Genomic DNA, 20,261 nt, shown 5'->3' on the forward strand with positions numbered 1-20,261 from the left:
AGGTGGTTGTTCTCCAGATTTCTTGGCACAACTTGGTGAGCACATCCACGGCAGCATCTGTTAGCTGAAATATGTCAGTTGGGGCCTTATTTTTTGCTATTTCCTTCAAAGCAGCTTGAACTTCTTCCTTCATCACCATAGGCTCCTGCTCAAATGTTATTTCATTAAATTCTTCCGTGTCTGCCAGTTCCTTTTGATACAGTGAGTCAGTATATTCTTTCCATCTTCTTCTAATACTTCCTGGATCATTTAATATTCTGCCTAAAGCATCCTTGATTATAGCAACTCGAGGTTCAAATTTGTTCTTAAGTTCCTTGAGCTTAAGAAATGCTGAGCAAGTTCGGCCCTTTTGATTTTCCGACTCCAGCTCCTTGTACATATCACTGTAATATTATGGGTTGAAAATTACTAACGCAGTGAGCATGAATCAGAAAAATTAAGATTCCTAATATATTTCGAGGCTCTTTCACACTTGAGAAGGATAATGAAAAACTGTTTCTACATAATATGATCATTAACAGAATAATAAAACTTAGTTGGAATGGTAAAATGGCAAAAATAGTAAAACTACCCATTTCCTATACAATGTTAACACACTATTTTCAGTAAGTATAGCTTCTGTATATAAAGAAACTAAGACAACATGATCACTGTTTTGCAAACCCTACAACCTAAGGAAACCTAGGCTTCGAATGCTCTTCAGCATCTCGTTTCCTCATGTCCCCTTGAAGACCTTCTTCTTTCTCTTCTTCAACACAGTCACCAACATCCTCTTCATCGTGGACTTCTTTGCATTAAATATGAGAGACTTTTGTGGTGCCACTGTTGTAGAATGAGGTTGACATCAGGGTGGGGGTAAGACTGAGAAAAACTGGATAAATTATGTTTACTGCATTGAAGCCGATGAAGGAGAGAATAGTTTAAAAGTAATATATTTTTGGGCATTATGGTTATCATGAGAGTTCAGAATGAGGGTTGCAGAGTGGAGTATACTCGGGGTTGGGGGTGTGCTGGGGGATTGTATACCAATGAAGGAGTTTTTCTTTTGCTTTTCAAGGAGAGGAGTGAACTGAGGGTGGAGGTGGGGTGGCGGGGAGAAAAGTGCAATAATGAATGAATGGAAATCCAAAATCTCTGTAGATGTTCACTGAAATTAATAACAGAGGGGAAAAAGTATGAGACCTACTTTCTCCTCCCCCTCTCTCACTGCTAAGCCTGCTTCCTCCTCCTCCTCATCATCATCATCCTTCTCCTCTACTTCATATGCTTCAGGTAGACCCGCTTCATCTTCTTCATCCTCATCCTCCTCCTCCTCCTTCCCAAATCTTCATAAGTATTGTCATTTGCTGCAGTTGTTCAAAACTACTTACTCTATCATCTGCTAAGTTTGTGATCTCACAGGTAAACAAGTCAAGACTTCACACATTTTTAAGATTTTACAGAGCTTCTACTATACTGAGAACTTTAACGTTGTTTCCATTCAGACTGAGGTAGGAAAGATTTGGACATTTCTCTGTCGAGGACTTCTAAGACTCTGAAAAATACTACTGTTATTGAGCTCTACCTTCCAAAGTTTATTTAAGCTGGGACGTCAAGCCAGTGAACTAAATTCCACATCAGCCACACTTAAAAGACTCTAATTGCTTTAAAAGTATCAGTTAGGCCCTCAATTTCTCCACTGACACATTGGCAATCATGAAGGACTAACTCTGTCACCTCCACGGGGCTTTGTCCCTAACTCCAGGTTAATCCTCTTCTTCGTCTCTATGTCCTCCACTTCCTCTTCTGCTACTAGTCTCCTCCCTTTCTCTTTCCTGCATTTCCTCACCACCACCAACCCTAAAATTTAAGGTTTTCAAACGAATGAAAAGAAAAGCAAATATAACACTAACAACCACCAGATAGGTGTAAGAGAGTTAAAAAGAACAGCAAATGGAGTCCTAGGAGTTGATACTTTAACTCGGCTGTCCCCACTTCCTTGTCCACACACTTGCATGCACTGACACACATGTATACACACACACATTCTCTCTCACACACACACTAACAGTTCCTTCACCTTCAATGCTATTCAGAGATTGGCAACTAGTTCTTACTAGAAAATTACTAAGGATTCTGAGATAACAACAGGACAGCACTAAACTAGGAGTGGGGTCTTTTTAGGGGTGAGGCAAATGAAGGGTTTTTGACTCAGGGCCTTAGAGACACCTGTAAGGCCCCCCTGGTTTCACTAAATCACCCAGAGAGTCTTTTTCTGACCCTATTTGAGGGTCAGCAGTTGGAGAAAGTGTAACCAGGATGTTCCTTAAGAGGCAAGGATGGGGAAACTTGGTCTCACATATTTTGGGCATGTGTCAGGAAGCATCAGTCCTTGGGCAAAAAGATACTATTCTGGAAAAAGTTGAGAGTCCACAAAATAGAAGACTCCCAATGAGATGTACAGACACACTGACTGCAAAAATGGTCTTGAGCATGGCAGAGACTGTGAGGATGGCACAGGATAGGGAAAGGTTCAGGTCTGTTACTACAGTTGACTCAAGGGCTCCTAAGACAACAGCAGCTTATGTGTAGGACAAATCAAAGAAATCAAATGTATGAGGCTGAATTAAAGCTGCTTAGAGATAGATGACGCATTTTGCTGTGTTTAGGGAATGGGGAGTTAGAAGGAAATGTTGAGATCTATCTTTGTTTTATTTAGATCCCAAAATATCTAGCATGGAATAGGTGCTAGATATAAATGATTTCTTAATTAATAAATTGAAATGAGGGGAAATTTAAATGGTCACTAACTTTATTGACAATCTATTTACAAAGGCCTTGTTCTTCCCTGTAAGGCTACTGTTTGTGAGCGAAGCCATCCTCCCTCACATAGCCTCAGAGTTACCATACACTAAATGCCCCGACTAACGGTTGAGAATATATTCCAGTGTCAATGCATCCTAAAACATCTGGCAGCAGCAATTCTGCCCTCAAAAGCCAACAGAGAGAGAATAAGTTCCCATTCAACAGCTGGAGCTGGTCTGTAGGAGGATTTACCATTCCCCACAAATTCTATTTTCCATGGGGATGGATACTGAATTTAAATCTCGCATGCCAGGATGCCCTGTCTCTCAGACCATGGGCAAACTTGAAACATCCATTAAAATGATATTTCAAAATAACAAAAGAACCATAGGCACAAAATAACGGGCGAGTTAAAAGGACATGGAAACAGTGCCATAATTCGCGCTTTTAAAGGAGACACTTTAAATTCAGGGAGAACACTGGCTTGTTTACGACTGCGCACAATAGGACCTATGAGTCAGAACTGACCAGAAGGCAACTCACAAGTGGGGAAAGCATGAGAATTCACAAGGAAGGAAAGTCACTGGAACTATTTCCTGAAACCTAGTCTGAAGAAACAAAACAGAAGAGCATTTCGCTTTTATGGGGATGTAGCTTCATCTGAAGAAGCTCCGGTGATGCTGCGTAGAGCATCTAGCTGCTAAACTGAGTCAGGGGAGAAAAGCCTGAAGGGTTTGCTCTCATAGAGGACAAGACGGAAGGCCCCCTGCCTTACAGGTTTCTACCCAGCATCAACCCCATGGTGATGGACAGAGTTTCATCTAATGTGGTCTTGGCAACAACATGTTATAAATGCAAAGGTTTAACAGGAAGAAAAGGGGTTCTGTTTTTGGGTGTTTTTTTTTTAATGTAGCCACTTACTTCCCTCATTGAAGTCCCTGAGAGGTACAACCAAAATGCTACTTACCAAAATGCTATAGGTTCAATTCTACTCAAAGGTGTTTGGAAAAGTACTGGCAGCTCAAAGGCATCAATTCTCCTTCTACCAACCCTAGTCATTATCTATCTTCCAGACACATAGCAAATAATTGCAAACACTATGGCCTCAGGCCAGTCTTTCATTGTTTTTGTTCAGACATTCCTCTAGGTCACATAGCTCTGGTGTACAAGTTGCCGTCCTCCGCAGTCACTTGTGGTTGCTGTGAGGCTGAACACTGTGACACGGATATGTCAAATGCATTAATGGTTGGCTACCCAATGCGGACTGAGAGTGGGGTGGAGCTCCCCGACTGAACAAGCGTGGAAGGAGTGGCGTCCACTTCCATAATAGCTTGCCTCTTGGAAACCCTATGAACTTGAAGAGAGGATGAAAGGCATCCAAGCGTCAAGAACTCTCCTTCATAAGGTCACTATGAGTCGCCTGCGACTCGACGGCACTTAACAACAACAACAACAACAACATGGCCTGGATCAGGCACTCCTTAGTCTCTGTCTCTGACAGGCGACTTTCCCAATGCAATTATTTTTTAGATTTTCTGGCTGCTGGTACCAAGAGTGTTGAGTGTGGAGACAAGCAAACTAAAGCTGTTAACAATCTCAATCTCTTCACCAACAGTCATGATACTGGCAATCTGCTAGTGGTAAGAATCTTTGTTTTATTGATTTGAGCTTCAATTCATATTGAAGACTGTAGTACTCGACTTACAAGCACTTCAGGTCCTCCTCAGTTTCAGCAAGCAGGGTTGTGTCATCTTCCCATTGAAAACCCTATCGAGCACACAAAGCTCTAACTAACACACATGGGGTCACTGTGAGTGAGTCAGAGTCTATGTGTTGAGTGAGTCAACTTTTAAAAAAATTCTCAAGTCATTATCTATCTCTCTCTCTCACACACACACACACAAACACACACATTTAATGAATTTCTTTCCAGTACCAAATAGTTTTATATGTTGTTTTATATTCCACTGAATCGAATGCAACACACAGGGATCCCATGAACAATAGCTCTGAATCCTGCACTACCTTAAGCCAATCTTCTGATCTCCTACACACCCAACCTTGTGACCCCAGTTACTATATCACCCCATCTCCTCCAGGCTCTTCTTCTCCTGTGCTGACCCTCCACTATTCCAAGCACGATGTCCTGCTACCAGGATTGCACCCTCCTAGCAACATGTGAGACAGAGCTTCAATATCCTGGCTGTCATGGAGCAACTAGGTTTCACCCTCTCTAGGGCAAATCTGTTTGTTCTCTTGGCAGTCCATGGTACATTTAATACTCTTCTTCAGCACCACAACTCAAAGGCATTAAGTATCTTGTCATTCTTAATCATTGTCTAACTCTCTGATGATAGTAAGTAATTGAAAAGACCATGTTCTGGATCAGGTGCACCTTAGTCTCCAGACTGACATTGTTGCTCTTCAGCACTTTGGAGAGGTCCCTGACAACAGACTTCCCCAGTGCAACTTGTCTTTAGATTTCCTGACTGATCTTACCAAGAGTGTTGATTGTGGATTTGAAAAAGCTGAAACTGTTAACAATTTCAATCTCTCCTCCGTCTATCACAGTGTTACCAATTGGTCCAGCAATGAAAATCTTTGTTTTCTTAATGCTGAGATACAATCCATATTGAAGACTGCAGTCCTTGACCTTCTGCAGCAAATCCGTCAGATCCGCCCACAGTTTTGGTGAGCAAAGTTGTATCTGCATAACAGAGGCTGTTGATAAGTCTTCCTCCAGTCCTGATGCCACATTCCTCCTCATAAAGTTTAGCCTCCCAAATGATCTCTTCCACATATCTATTGAAAAGTTAGAGAGAGTACACACCCCTGACACACCTCTTTATTGATTTTGAACCATGCAGTGTTTCCTTGCTCTGTTCTGATGACTGCTTCCACTCCAACTACAGGTTTCACAAGAGTTTAATCAAGTGTTCTGGAATTCCCTTTCTTCTCAAAGTTAGCTACAATTTGCTGTGACCCACAGTCAAATGCCTTTGCATAATCAAAGAAATACAGATAAACACCCCTCTGATACTGCTTTCAGACAAGATCCATCTGACATTGGCTATCTTAGCGCCACCAGCTTGTACTTCTGGTAGTTCTCTGTTGATGTACTGGTCCAGTAGATTTCTGGATAACCTTCAGCAGGATTTTGTTTATGTGTGATATTAGTGATACTGTTTGGTAATTTTCACACTCTGTAATATCACCTTGTTTTGGAATGTGAATAAATGTTGATCTCTTTTAGTCAGGTAGTTGTCCTCCAGATTTCTTGGCACACCTGGTGAGCATGTCCAGGGCAGCATCTGTTTGTTTAAATATGTCTACTTGTATTCCATCAATCCTAGGGCCTTGTTTTTCACCACTCGCTTCAGAGAAGCTTGAACTTCCTCCATCATCACCGTTTCCTCTTGATTCTATGTTGTTTCATGAAATACCTCTGTGTCAGCCAATCTTTTTTGGCACAGTGACTTTGTGTACTCCTTCTATCTTCTTTAAATACTTTCTGGATCCTGCAATAATTCTGCCCATAGCATCTTTAAGTATCACAATTCAAGGCTTAAATCTGTTCTTCAGTTCCTTCAGCTTGGGAAATGCTTCCAGGTTGGTTGAAAGACATTCTGTCCTATAATTTCCTCATGAACAAGAACCACACTTAACCTTGAAGACTGCTGCACATAAGCCCAAAGAGACTAGGAGTTGGTTAAACCCCTCTTCCAGGCAGTATAACTCTGAAGTAGCTTAGGATAACACCTCAGACTGAGGTAACTGAGAGATAAATGAAGAATAAGGATCCGACAATGGCGGGGAGGCACAGAAGCAGGAAAAGACAGGAGGAGGAGGGACATGGCTGAAAGCATAAAGGCACTGTCCACTGAACGGGGCCTTGAGACATGTCCCATGATCTGGAGCTTCCTCCAGATGCACTATGGGGTACTAAGACTTTCCTTAGCAAGTGAAACAACTGTGTGAGCAAAACCAATTGTATGACTTTGCTTTTGAACAGCACTCATGACAGGCAGGACAGACATGCCCACCTGATCAAGCTACCAGCAGACACTGGAACAGAAAGGAATGTGGTCTGATCCCATTAAGTCAATTAGCACTCTCCTGGCCTAGTGCATAAGGAGCTGTGCTGGCAACCCAAAGGCAAGAGGTTTGAATCCAGCAGTTGCTCTGCAGGACAAAAAAGGACAATCTCCTCCCATGCAATTTAGAGCCTCCAAAAAACCTACTGGAGGGTCAGCTATCACTTAATTCTAATAACAGCTTACATGTTAACAACTACAATTTAAGGTCAACAATATGAAAAGATGAGATTCTTGGTTGACATAAATAAGCTGTGAAAACAAGTTGGTCCGTAAAAGCAGACAAATACTATGTCTGGTAGCTAACTGAACTCAACATCTTAGGAATGAACTGAACCCCAAAGGGAGTAAAAACTGAGTTCCCCCTCAACTGGGGGTGGGGAGTCTGATTCTCCTGAGAGCAAACCCTGAAAAGTCAAAGAGAGCAGAACAGATGATTAGGGTTCATTGAAGATGCAAGAAATGGACCAATGGCACGAGCTGGCAGAATGAATCCGCATTAGTGAATAATCAATCTTCCCACCAAAGGCAAGAGCACTCATGGGAGAAAAGGAAGTGGCCAGTGTTAAGAGAATTCAAGCAACACCAGGAAGTGGCGAGCCTATTAAGTAAGGCTGAGAAAGAGAGACAGTAATTTCCCTCATCTCATCAGACGGCCCCGCTCTGGTATCTTTAGGAAACTCTATGCCTTGCTTAATATATTTCTTCCTGCCTTTCTTTATCTTTCTACATGTGTTGCTTGTTCTTTCTTGGTTAATGAACCACACCTGGAATCCTAACAGGATGCCTTTTGCTTCAATAAACTTTTCTTCTTCCTTACTTGCTAAGTACTGTACTCACTCTTTTTAGTCTATTGCAGTTGCCCAGCCTGCCTCCTCAATGGACTTACCTAGAGCTCCCTGTGGTCAGTGATGAGACCTTTGGGATCAATCCCTATAGCATGTTACACACATATACTGTGCAAATACACCACGTAGCCATAGTGCAAAGAAAAATATGCTTGAGGGAAGGAAAATATTCCAAAATGAAAAATTTCAAAAACTATGCCCGTGCTCAATCAGTAACACTAAACTTTGAACCCAAAATTTACACCTTAAAATTTACTTCTTCTTTTAAAAATTTCCTCCATGAAATCAGGGGTTTAAAAAACCCGAAACCTTAATGTGAGACATTCTTGCTCAGAACATTTGAGCAAAACCTCATATTAAAACAAAAAGCAATGGTCTTGGTGAGAAGTTTTCTGGTTTTCCCTTGATATTATTAAATATCCTTCTGTGTAACTAAGAACTTCTCCACAAATTATTAACAATCTTTTCTCCTTCCTGTGTAGGGGGTTGGGGGAAGAAGGAAATCTGGAAGACATGTGTTTATACTGTGCCCATTTCTATTAAAAGACTCTTTCCTTTGAGTCAAGAGATTATCATGGGCAAGATGAACTGCTCAGAGATCCTCTGCGGAGCAGAGACGGTGGGACAAAGCCTGCAAAGGACAGCAAAACAGAAAACATGATGGTGGAGTCATTCTATCCAAAAGAGGAAAGTGGACGATTTCAAAGGTGAGTTGACAAAACTTTGGTTCTCAACCTCTTTAATTCCTGTGTTTTCCTGCTCACCCTCCTCCATTCATCTACTTCTGTGTCCTTTCCTCAGTTTTTCACGCTTTTATAAGTATACCAAGGAACTGTTCCCTCTTGTGTTCGTAATTCTCTGTGTATTCTCCTTTTGAAATCTTCACCGTCTCATTCAGTTAACACCTAAAAGTAGGGTCTGACTTTTACATTCCTTTTCCAGCTGAGCCATAGCATCCTGGCAGGGCTTCCTCCCTGCTCACAGGATTTGTCCCTCAGTCCTCATATCTCGCTGATGTGAGGAAACACAGTATAAGTCGAAGACAATGTCCAAAAAGTACTACAGGACAACTATCTCATTTTAAAATAAAAAGTATTGACTTGACAACTTTATTTAAATCAATTACCTTATTAAAAAGTGTGTAATCAGCTTCATTTTCAAATTTCTGTTGTGTTGTTCAGAACATTTTACAAGTTTTCAAGGGTAGATTTGTCTGGTGGCCAAAAAGAAAATAAATATCTTTTCCTTTTATTCCTAAGTCCTGATATATATGGATGCACAAAACAAAAGACTATGCCATCAAAGTATTACTTCTGGTTTCTATCCTTTATTTGTACTTTATGCTCAAACTGAAGTAGCCAAACCACTGTAAGCATGTGCTGGGTGGAAACAAGTTTGGCTGGCTCCAAACAAAGGCTTATTTTTAAAGCACAGATGGTTGAGTGGTTGCCTCCTCCAATGAGTTGCCCACAAATGAAAGACAGATTTCTATTTCTAATCTATGCAAATATCTTACTCTGCAGGGCATCACAAAGACTAACTGTTCTGTGTCAGACAGTCTGCGGCTCCCAGGTGCTCACAGAGATGCCAGAGCCCATCTCCACCTGAGATGCAGGGGAATTCAGCTAACAACCCGAGGACTGGCGAGTTCTTCATTAGCCAGCTCCTAATGAATGTCATGCGGGCCTTCTGTGAAGCATTCCTCTGGAAGCCTGCCTCACCACCACTGCCGAGAAGACAGTTGCAACGTTCACTTCGAACCCCAGATGCTGCCAAAGCCTCCCAAAAAAGGTTCCAATTCTCTGAAGGTTCCTACTGACAGGTAGTAGTATTCTTCACCATGCCTTCTGCTCATCTATTTATCTCTAACGCCAAACCCAGAAAGCACTTAAAAATATTATTCTTTGCAAATCATGTATCTTTTGTCCTCTAGCTCACATACAACTCATAGTATGTTTCCCTGGAAAAAAGACCCCCCTACAATGCTGAAAACGGAATCACAATTTTCACCCTAACTTGGCTCCTTATTCAAAACACTGTTTTGCATAAAGAAAAGGTTATGTCTAAAATCTGCATAGTTTAGTCCCAATATTAAAACACTTCTTATGAAGTGTCATCTTAAATAAATCAGGCTAACTGGCCAAAAAGAAAATCTTAAAAGTAAAAACAAACAAAAGTAATGGGGAGTGGGAAGTCTTTCTTAGCTCACATCCCCAATAACTACAATCAGCTACTATTTTGTGTATGATGTGTCAATTTGTAAAATTTAAATATTCACGTTCAACTTACAAATACGAATAACAAAGCAATTTTCACTTCTTTGTAAAAAATCTAAAATGTTGCAAGGTTTTAGAGGTTAACTAATTCATAGACTTTCAAACCTGATGGAACATCAGTACCACCTAAGTGATAATCTTTGCTTAACTGAAATAATATATCTTTACAGAGCTCCAGCTTTATAGATTCCAATTCACACTATGGATGTAGACCCAGAATCCATATTTACAGTTAGGATATAGGAGGTCAGGGGCACTGGGTCTGGTCCAACTAACTACTCAGTATGGCAGTCTCATCTATAAGACAGCAAACAAGAAATCCAAAACATATTGTAGTATCTTGATATTTGTTGTTTTTGTTGTGTATTACTGAGTCAGAAGTGACCCACAGCTGACCCTCCAGAGAGGTTTCTGAGGCATTAAGGGCACAAGAGGAGACTGACCATCTTTCTCCTGCAGAGCAGCTGGTGGATTCGTATCACATACTTTTGTGTTGGCATCACAATTTTTTATCACTAAGCTACCAGAGCTCAATTTAAAACAGCGACATAGAGTTATAAAGATAACTTGAAAATACCTAGAACAGTGTCCTCTTATTTAACCTAGGCCAGTCAAACTCTTACTTCTCCACATTATCCCCTTAACTCTTCTTCCACATTTCATTACCATCCCTATCCTCATATTCCAAGTACATATTGCTTATGGACATTCTGTGGGAAAGGAGTGGAAAGAACAATAGTAGGTGATTTTTTTTTTCATTATATATTAGTATACCTATTTTACCCACTCCATATCACAAACTCTTGGCATGTTTTCAAGAGGGTCTAATCCCTAAAGGAAAATATTAGGCTTGAAAATATAGCACATGAGCAAAAAAAAAAAAAAAAAGAAGAAGAAGAAGATCCTCAATGAGAGGGATTGACATAGTGACTGCTTCAATGCGCTTAAGCTCAGCAGAGATTGTGAAAATGATGCAGGACCGAGCAGTGTTTCCTTCCACTGATACAAAGTCACCATGAGTCAGAGCCAACACTATGGCAACTGACAACAACATTCTACCTGTTGTTGTTGTTATGTGCCATCAAGTCACTTGCAACTCATAGTGACTCTATGTACAATAGCCTTGAAACCTGCTCTATCCTGTGCCAACCTTGTCTCTGACACATCTACCCCCATTACTCCAGTCACTGATGCAATCCATCTCATCGAGGGTCTTCCTTTCCTGTGCTGTCCCTCCACCCTCCCAAGCATGATGTCCCTCTCCGAGGACCGGTCCCTCCTTGCAACATTCTCAAAATATGTCCGATGAAGCTTCAAAACCTTTGCCTCCAAGGAGCAGCCTGGTTTTACCCTCTCCAGGACGAACCTGTGTGTTCTCCTGGCAGCCCATGGCATATTCAATACTCTTCTCCTGCACTGCAACTCAAAGTCATCGATTCTCCTTCTATCATCCCTTGTCATTGTCTAGCTTTCTGATGCATAGCAAGCAATTGCAAAGACTATTAGTAATCTGTCTTTGCTTCAACCTGGCTCAGAATTCTTCAAAATTCAGTTATCAATGGAGTTAATGAATCAGGTTTATTTTTTGGCTCAGAATTCTTCAAAATTCAGTTATCAATGGAGTTAATGAATCAGGTTTATTTTTTCTTTAAAAAAAAAATTCCAACACTGCAAAGCAATTGTTAAATAATTACCAACTACTCCATCTTATTCCATATTATACTCATTACACATGCACACACCTACACATTTACAGACATACATAACCTAAGTCAACCAGCTCATCTACTTTATCTGAAGACTCCCAATTAGTTCACACCCTTAAATGGAACATGGGGCGGGGGAATGGGAGTGGAGAATGCACCTACCTCGTGGCCTCCTGCTGCAGCCAGGACACATTTGGCACATAGAACATGACTCCAAAGAAAAGCAGAGGCTCATTAGCGAATTTGTCCAGATGTTTCTTAAGAGGCTTCTCTAACTCCACCCATCGTGCTTGCTGGCTCTTGCTGAGAAACCAAAGGCCAAAGTAGTGTGTCTAGATTTATTAAAAAAAAAATAGAGTCAGTTCATCATTTACAACAAGCATCCCAAGTCCACACAGGAAAACGGACTTCAAAACCTCATGTCAACTTTGGTTTCTCAGCCCATTCACAAGAACATAGCTTTTACTTTCTAATTTTAAGACAAATAAAAATTAACTATACACACAATATAGTAACCTAAGTCATACCTAGTGTTGTTTTCATTCTCATTACTGGTTTTTGGTACATGTGCTTGGAGGCAGTTTCTGTTAGGTCCATGTTCTAAGGGAGACGTGCAAAGTGGGGGTGGGGGGCGTGCTGCCTTTCTCCTGAGAGCTGACGGCTGACTTTCCCATGTGCCTCCTGGATGCCTCATAATCTCACATGGAACATGCTGGCAAAGCACGCACAGTTACTGCACCTGCTGCAAAATAACGTATTACTCAACTCAGACCAAACCTTCTGCCAGCTGAAGGCTTCCATCCTGTAGAATATTTCCAGACTGTATCAGATTTTAACAGAAACAATATTCACTCTTTTTTGAATGCGTGCAGAGAAGTACTTTTTTTTCTTTTCTTTAAAGCATCACACTTTATCATACACGTGCTGCTGCAAATCTCTCCCTTGTCTCAAGCTTTGGGAGTAGAAGTTGCTTCTCTGCACAGCTGCATCAGAAGCCCCTGCTGGCTGTTCCTGGATGATTACCATGAGTTTAGAGAGATGAAAGTGAGATTTTCACCCTTACAGCTGAAGCTTCAATCAGTTTAGTTTTGAACAATGTGCTAAATGATTAAAACGGGTACTTTTATTCTTCCAATCCCACCCTTCATATTAATTCATGCTAGGATATGAGGATTAGCACAACAATCGCTAAAAAATAGATCCCTGTATTTGAAATATTCTTTTATATTTCAATTATAGCCTAGAATGGCTTACAAGACACCTGGAAATCTGCCTTCAAAAGCACATTTTTATTATAATGTTTACTTTCCAAAGGCAGACTGACAGTGCCACATATCAGGAAATCTAGAATCAACTTTTGACTCTGGCATTACTAGAAAATCAGCCATGTCCTTGCCTACCTAATGGCTCAAAGGTTATCTTCTAATGGATTAGACTTTCCACCGAGAAAATGATCCATCTGTTTTCCTCCATGATGTTCCAAAGGGCAAGTTCACCTCAGAAGTGTATGCATTTCTCAAGCAGTAAAATGCCAACAACCACACTCAAGACCATGGTTCTAAAAACGTTTCTTAGAACTTTTGCTTGAGTGAAGGCTAAGTCTGCTGTTTGCGCCCTAGCTTGAGCGAGTCCATTCAAGTAGTTCCCAGGTGACTGATTCTGGGGAGGGAAGAAAATGTGGCTCAGGAGGGAGAAAACAAGACTGGGTATCTCTCAACATCTGCATTCCTTGGCTCAGTAATTTTGTGCAAATTATGAAGGCTCCCTGACTCGCATTCTCATCTGTAAAATGGGAATGATGTCATTCATTATTCCCACAGGGCTATTAGGGGTATAATTATGTGCATGGGACATGGTGAATGGCTATGTAAACAGGGTTTCCCGTTGCTGCTCTTACCACCACCACTGCTACCACCAACAATATCCACATGGTTTTTAAATGGCTTTGGGCAAACTGTGCTACAAAAGTCTCATTTTAGGTATTTAAGGGGAAAAAAAAGATGTTAGTTTGAAGACTAACATGGACGTAAATGAACAAAATCATAATTCTTTCTCTGGCCTCATACGCAGTCATAAGTTGGACAGTGAAAAAGGCCAACCAAAGAAAAATCAATGCCTTTGAATCACGGTGTGTGTTATGAACTGATGACTGTGAACTGCCAGAAGAGTTAGTAAATATATCTTGAAAGTTGTGCAACCAGAAGGCTCCCTGGAAGGAGAATGAGACTTCATCTCACTTTCTTTAGAATGTTATCAAAAGTCCCTGAAGAAGGCCATCGTGTTTGGTAAACACAAAAATCATTAAAAAGAGGAAGGACCTTCAGTAAGAGAGAGTGGTACAGGGACTTCAACAATGATCTCAAAAAACAGAAACAATTTTGAGGATGACAGGGGATTCTTATTTATTGCTAGTCAGAACCAACTCACAGCTCATCCTTCATTGGATTGCCAAGGCTATAAATCCCATGGGAGGAGTGTGCCCATCTTTCCTCCACAGAATGACTGATGGATTTAAATTGCCAAAGGGTTTCAGTTACAGTGTGACTTTATAAGACTACAACATTAGGGCTCTTTGGCACAGGACTGTTCTGCTTGTGTTAAGTGCTATCAAGTCACTGATGACTCATAGTGACCCTATGAGCAACAGATATGAACGCTGCCCTCCCCTGTACCATGTTCACCGTCTCTGACATTCTGAAACGCACTGTTAGAGGCACTGTCAATCCATTTAGTTGGGGGGGGTCTTCCTCTCTTTCTCTGATCTTCCACCTTTCCCAGCATGATGTCTTTTCCCAAGGACTGGCACCTCTTAATAACATGCACAAAATATGTGAGATATTCATCTTTGCTTTGAAGAAGCACACTGGTTACACTTCCTCCAAGATAGACGTGGGTGAGGGGAGGGGGTTGGCAGTCCATACGATATCTGGTGGCATGCATTTGACTGTGTGGATCACAACAAATTGTGGCTAACATTGAGAAGAATGACAATCCCAGAGTACCTGATGGTGCTCACGTGAAAACTATACTCAGAATAGAAGACAGCAGTTAGAACAGAGCAAGGAAACACTGCATGGTTCAAAATCAGTAAAGGAGTGCATCAGGGATGCAACCTGTCTCCACCCCTTTTCAATCTGTATGTAGAACTGATCATTCGGAAAGAAGAATGTGACATCAGAGTTGAAGGAAGACTCATCGATAACCTGCATTATGCAGAAGACAGAACCTTGCTTGCTGAGACTGAGAAACTGAAGCATTTGTTGCAGAGGGTTAAGGACAGCAGTCTCGAATATAAACTGAAATTCAACCTCAAAAAAACATAGATTCTCACCAGTAGGCCAACTGGTAGAATCATGACAGACAGAAAAGAGACTGAGATTGTTTATAATTTCAACTTGCTTGGTTCTACAATCAACACTCGTGTTACTAGCAGAGAGGAAATCAAAAGATGAATTGTATTACGAAAATCTGCTGTCAGGGACCACTCCAGAGTGCTAAAGAACAAGGTTGCCAGTCTGGAGACTAAGGTGCACCTGATCCCAGGCCATGGTCTACGCAATTAATTGTTGTGCATTGGAAAGCTGGATAATTAATAAGCATAAAAGAAGAAGAGTCAGTGCCTTTGAGTTGTGGTGCTGAAGAAGAGGACTGAACATACCATAGAGTGACAACAGAACAAATAGGTCTGTCCTAGAGAGGTTGAAACCAAGTTGCTCCTTGGAGGAAAGGATTTTGAAGCTCCACCTCATGTACTTTAGGTATGCTGCCCAGAAGGACACATGCCCTTGGAGAAGGACATCATGCTTGGAAGGGTAGAGGGATGGCACAGAACAGGAAGATCCTGGATTGATACAGTGACGGGGTAATGTATGTCAGAGTCAGTGATATTGGCTCAAGATAGGGTAGGGTTCGAGGTTCAAGCTGATGTACATAGGGTCACTATGAGTGACTTGATGGCACATAACAACAACAGTGGTAAAAAGCCACATTGAAATCCCAAAGGCACATAGCTCATATCAACCAGCTACTCTTCAGGAGAAGAATGGGTTATTTCCTGTATCATTTACTGACTCTGAAAACCCACTAGAACACCAACTATGGGTCGGTTCTGACTCATAGCACATAACAATACATAGGATATTTATTAATCTTCTCCAACACCACAGTTCAAAGGCATCAATCTTCTCCTGGCATCACTCTCCAAGTTTTCAGATATTTAAGAAGCAAATGGAGTATTATGGCTTAAATCAGGTGTAGCTTGGTCTTTAAATTTACATACTTGCTCTTAAGTACTTTGTGGAGGCTCTTGAAAGTAGAGTTTCCAAATGCAACATGTCTTTTTATTTCTTCACTGCTATAATTGTAGGTGTTCATTGTAGATCCAAGTAAAATGACAATTTCAAGCTTTTCCCAATCTATCATAATGTTATCCATTGTCTAGTAGTAAGAATTTTTTGTTTTCTTGATGTTGAAGTGTAACCCACATTGAAGGCTATAATCTTTGATATGTATTTCATTTACTGCCTCTGAAAACCTTTTGGAGGGTCAGCTATGAGTTGGTTCCAGTTCTAGGGTAAACAACAACAACATCAACTATCACCGTTGTTTGTTATCAGGCAAACCCTAGAATCTTTTTCATTTGAACTACTGGCATCCCTAAGAACCAGGGAATTAAAAATCAGATTAAAGGGAGCTCTGGTGGCCTAGTGGCAAGAAGCTGCACTGCAATCCTAGAGGTGCGCAGTTCGAAACCATCAGATGCTCTGCCGGAGAAGGAGGGGCAATCTCCTCCTGTACCAGTCAGATCCGACTTGATGGTACACACATAAAAAATAATAAAATAAAAATTTTTTAAAAATCAGATTATAAGGAAGCAAAAGTGGGCAATAGCAGGCCTATACATGGCATTAAAATCTAAAATGTCTAAGAAAATAAGCATTATAAATCAGTGCTTTCCCTAAGATCCCTGTCCCACCCTCCCTCCCTCCCCAAGAATCTCATTACAGTTGTTTAGGAAACATTCAAATGTCATTGAAATCTTCTACTCAAGGATGTAAGGTGTAAGCTGAGGCTAAGCATAAAATACGGTAATGAGTACTTGAATAAAAATTTGCCTGAAAAGACTGCAGCAAAAGACCTGAGTGTGTCAGAGATTGTGAGGATGGCACAGGATAGGATGAGGTTCAGATCTGTTGTTCATAAGGTCACTGAACCTAACAACAACATATAAATTGGCAGTTTCTAAGGAATAAACTTATATTTTTTAACTTCTTAAAAAAAAAAAAGACCAAAGCAATTCTGCATTATATTGAATTCCTTTAGGAAACGCTCTATTGGTAAGGGTATCAGATAATGAGATGCCATATGTAAAACTGTAAAGTATTATGTAATAATTACTAGATTTGACTATTCTCTTTAGTAGCATGAACGGAGAAAGAGAGGGCAACCCGTACTGCTAAACAGAATAACCATAAATTATAACTTATACTAAAAGGGGCTGTGCTACTTGAGGGATACATTCTGTCCAAATGTCATTAAATTTCAAATACTCAGTGATGTCACTGAAATTACAAAGGATCCAAAATATCTACTTAAATAGTCTACAACTTATTTTGGGGGTAATTATTACTTCTTTAAAAGGACCTGTCGCAGAAATTATGAATGAAATTGAAAGGGGGGGGTTGGTAGTGTAGTGCATTACTTGATGGGTTTGGAGAAGTCAGTTGTTTGAATCCACCAGTTGATCTTTGAGAAAAAGATGGACAGCCTCCTCTCGGAATGACTATCTCAGAAACTCAATGGAGCCATTATGAGATAGAAAACACAAAAAGTAGGTTCTGTGTTTACAATTATCTAAAGCTTGACTCAACAACTCATTGCCGTCGAGTTGGTATCAACGTACAGCTGGTTTCCAGCAGGCTTACAGAGATGGTAAATGAACTGGAGGAGATTACTCATCACTCTCTCACAGAGAAACTGGCAGATTCAAACCACCTGCCTCTGGGTTGGCAATGCAACTCCCTACTCACTATGCCACCAGAGCTCCCTGCATTTAAAGCCAGTATTTTAAATTTTCTTTTTGTCTTTCTTACACATGGAGATAATAAAACCAGATTTGAGTTTTCCAACAACAACCACTAAAACCCCCACAAACATCAGATAAAACATTTCCATGGGTCACATGCACACACACACAGAGATTACAAATGAATGCACAAACATGTACATGTGTGCGTGCGCGTGCGCACACACACACACACACACACACACACACACACAGAAAGGCAGACAATAAGGGCTAAGAGAGATCATAGAGAGGCACTAATGGTCTTCAGTCATAGTTAATATTGTTGTTGTGTACCATCGAGTCAGAAACAACTCATAGCGAACCCTCAGCAGGTTTTCAGAGCTCACTGGAGATTGGCCACTCTTTGGAAAAGCTGGTGCATTTGAACTGCACACATTATGGGCTGCTAGCAGTCAGGAAATCAAAAGATCAATTGCACTGGGAACGTCTGCTGTCAGGACCTCTGCAGGATACAGAAAAGCAAAGATTCAGTCAAGAGACTAACAGGTGCCTAATCCAGGCCATGGTCTTCGCAATCACTTGATTAATTGATTAATGAATTAATTACTTCACAATTACATCAGAGAGCTGGACAATGACTAAAAATGACAGAAGAAGAATCGATGCCTTTGAGCTGCAGTGTTAAAGAAGAGTCTTGAACATACCATGAAACATACCTGAAAACAAATAAATCTTGGAGAGAGCAGTATCAAGTTTCTCCTCGGAGACAAGGATTCTAAAGCTCCATCTCACTTACTTTGGGCACATGGCCATGAGAGACTGGTCCTTGGAGAAGGACATCATGCTCTGAAGGACGGAGGGACAGTGCAAGAGAGGAAGACCCCTGATGAAGTGGATTAATACAGTAACTAGGGCAATGGGGGTAGGTGTTTTGGAGTCAGTGAAACTGACTCAGGAAAGAGCAGGGTTCAGAGTTGTTGTAAATAGGGTTGTTATGAGTCGTAGGCGACTTAACAGCACATGACAACAGTGCAACTCCATAGCACTAGGCCACAAGAGCTCCCTTGGTTACTATTACATAGCACTAAAGAACAAACTAAATTATGTGTCGTGGAAAAACGTTCTCATTCAGGGTACACCATCTTTGTCACTGTGCTACAACACTTTCCAGAGGACAAGAGGGAATTTGGGGTGACTCATCATGCAAATAGCCCCTGGAAAAATTACATGCCTATAAACAACTGAGGTTTCTAGAAGACAGTAGAACTGGGGGAGACAGATAACTAAGAGGATACAGTTCTACCTACTCATGGTCAGGCCTTCTTAATTTTAACAAATGCAATATATTCCCTACCCATCCTATTGCCATCAAGTCAGTTCCAACTTACAATGCCCCTCCATGCCTTTTCTGGAGGGTGTAAATCTCTACAAGAGTGAATACTGAGAACATCACCTTCATATTTATAGCTTCTGAAGTTGTATACAACGTAATCTTCCTTCTTCTACTAGTGGTACCTCCCCTCTGCCCTTACCTCAGAGCTCAGCTCTACTTGACAACACAGGAAAAGTTCAATCTTTTGAGTCTCTAAGGAGTCTTGTAGTAGGAAGAAACCAAACCTAAACCCTCAATTAAATTAACATCCTCACGAGACAACTTCCGGCATGTTATCCAACATCATCAGGGCCAGCTGAGACTATATCAGGTCTATTTATGACAGTTTGACCAATTTCAACCCTAACTCAAAGAGAAAGTTAGAGATTCCTTGCTAATACTGCCACATGCTAGTTTTAGGTGCCATTGGGTCTTTGACAGCTCATAACTACCCAATGAACGACAGACCTGAACCTTGCCAGATCCGCACTATCATCGTTCATTCTCATATGCTCTAGCCCTTTTTTACCGTCACTGTGTCAATCCATCTTGTTGATGGTTTTCCTTTCCCTGACCCTCCACTTTTCCCAGAATTATGGCTGTTTCCAAGAACTGGCCCCTCCTGACCAGGCCCAAAATATGTGAGATGAATTTTCACAATTCTTGCCTCTAAGGAGCACTCCGGTTTTATTTCCTCCAAGACAAACTTGTTTGTTCTTTTGGCAGTCCATGGGATGGATATTCAATACTCTTCTTCAACACCACAATTCAAAGGATTTGATTCCTCTTCTGTCATCCATATTTACTATCCAACTTCAGATGCATAGGAAGTAAATGAAAAGACCATGGCTCTCCTGATGTTAAGCTCCAGTCCACACTGATGACCAGCAGTCAACTGCTGGGCTGCTTGGGCATTTTAAGTAGTGTTGCCTGCTTCAATGCGGCCCACCAGGCCTCCAGCTCACCACGCTGCATCTCCTGTGGGCGCCATCTTGCTTCTGGGAAATCTTTGCAGAAAAGTCTATTCTGAGTCAGTGTGGAGACTCTGCAGCAGCCAGCAGTCTCAGGGCCCGGCGCCTGCCATCCATCCCAGGGAAAAGTAATTTTGAAAAGAGATTAAATGCCTTTGGCATGAACAAAGATTCGGAGAAAA

At 41.1% G+C, this 20,261-nt stretch overlaps 1 protein-coding gene across 1 annotated transcript in view; it reads right to left on the reverse strand.

Moving 5' to 3' along the window:
• The window catches only part of PTPN14 (protein tyrosine phosphatase, non-receptor type 14), a 144,700-nt gene that overhangs the window by 112,704 nt on the left and 11,735 nt on the right, over positions 1-20,261 (reverse strand). Inside the window, exon 2 of the mRNA XM_006890554.1 lies at positions 11,871-12,040. Within this exon, the coding sequence (XP_006890616.1) occupies positions 11,871-12,040 (170 nt within the window). The remainder of the gene's footprint in view (positions 1-11,870; positions 12,041-20,261) is intronic.

Source organism: Elephantulus edwardii, unplaced genomic scaffold, assembly GCF_000299155.1.
Source record: "Elephantulus edwardii isolate Elephantulus edwardi_28Jun2011 unplaced genomic scaffold, EleEdw1.0 scaffold00090, whole genome shotgun sequence".
In the NCBI taxonomy this organism is placed as follows: Eukaryota; Metazoa; Chordata; class Mammalia; order Macroscelidea; family Macroscelididae; genus Elephantulus; species Elephantulus edwardii.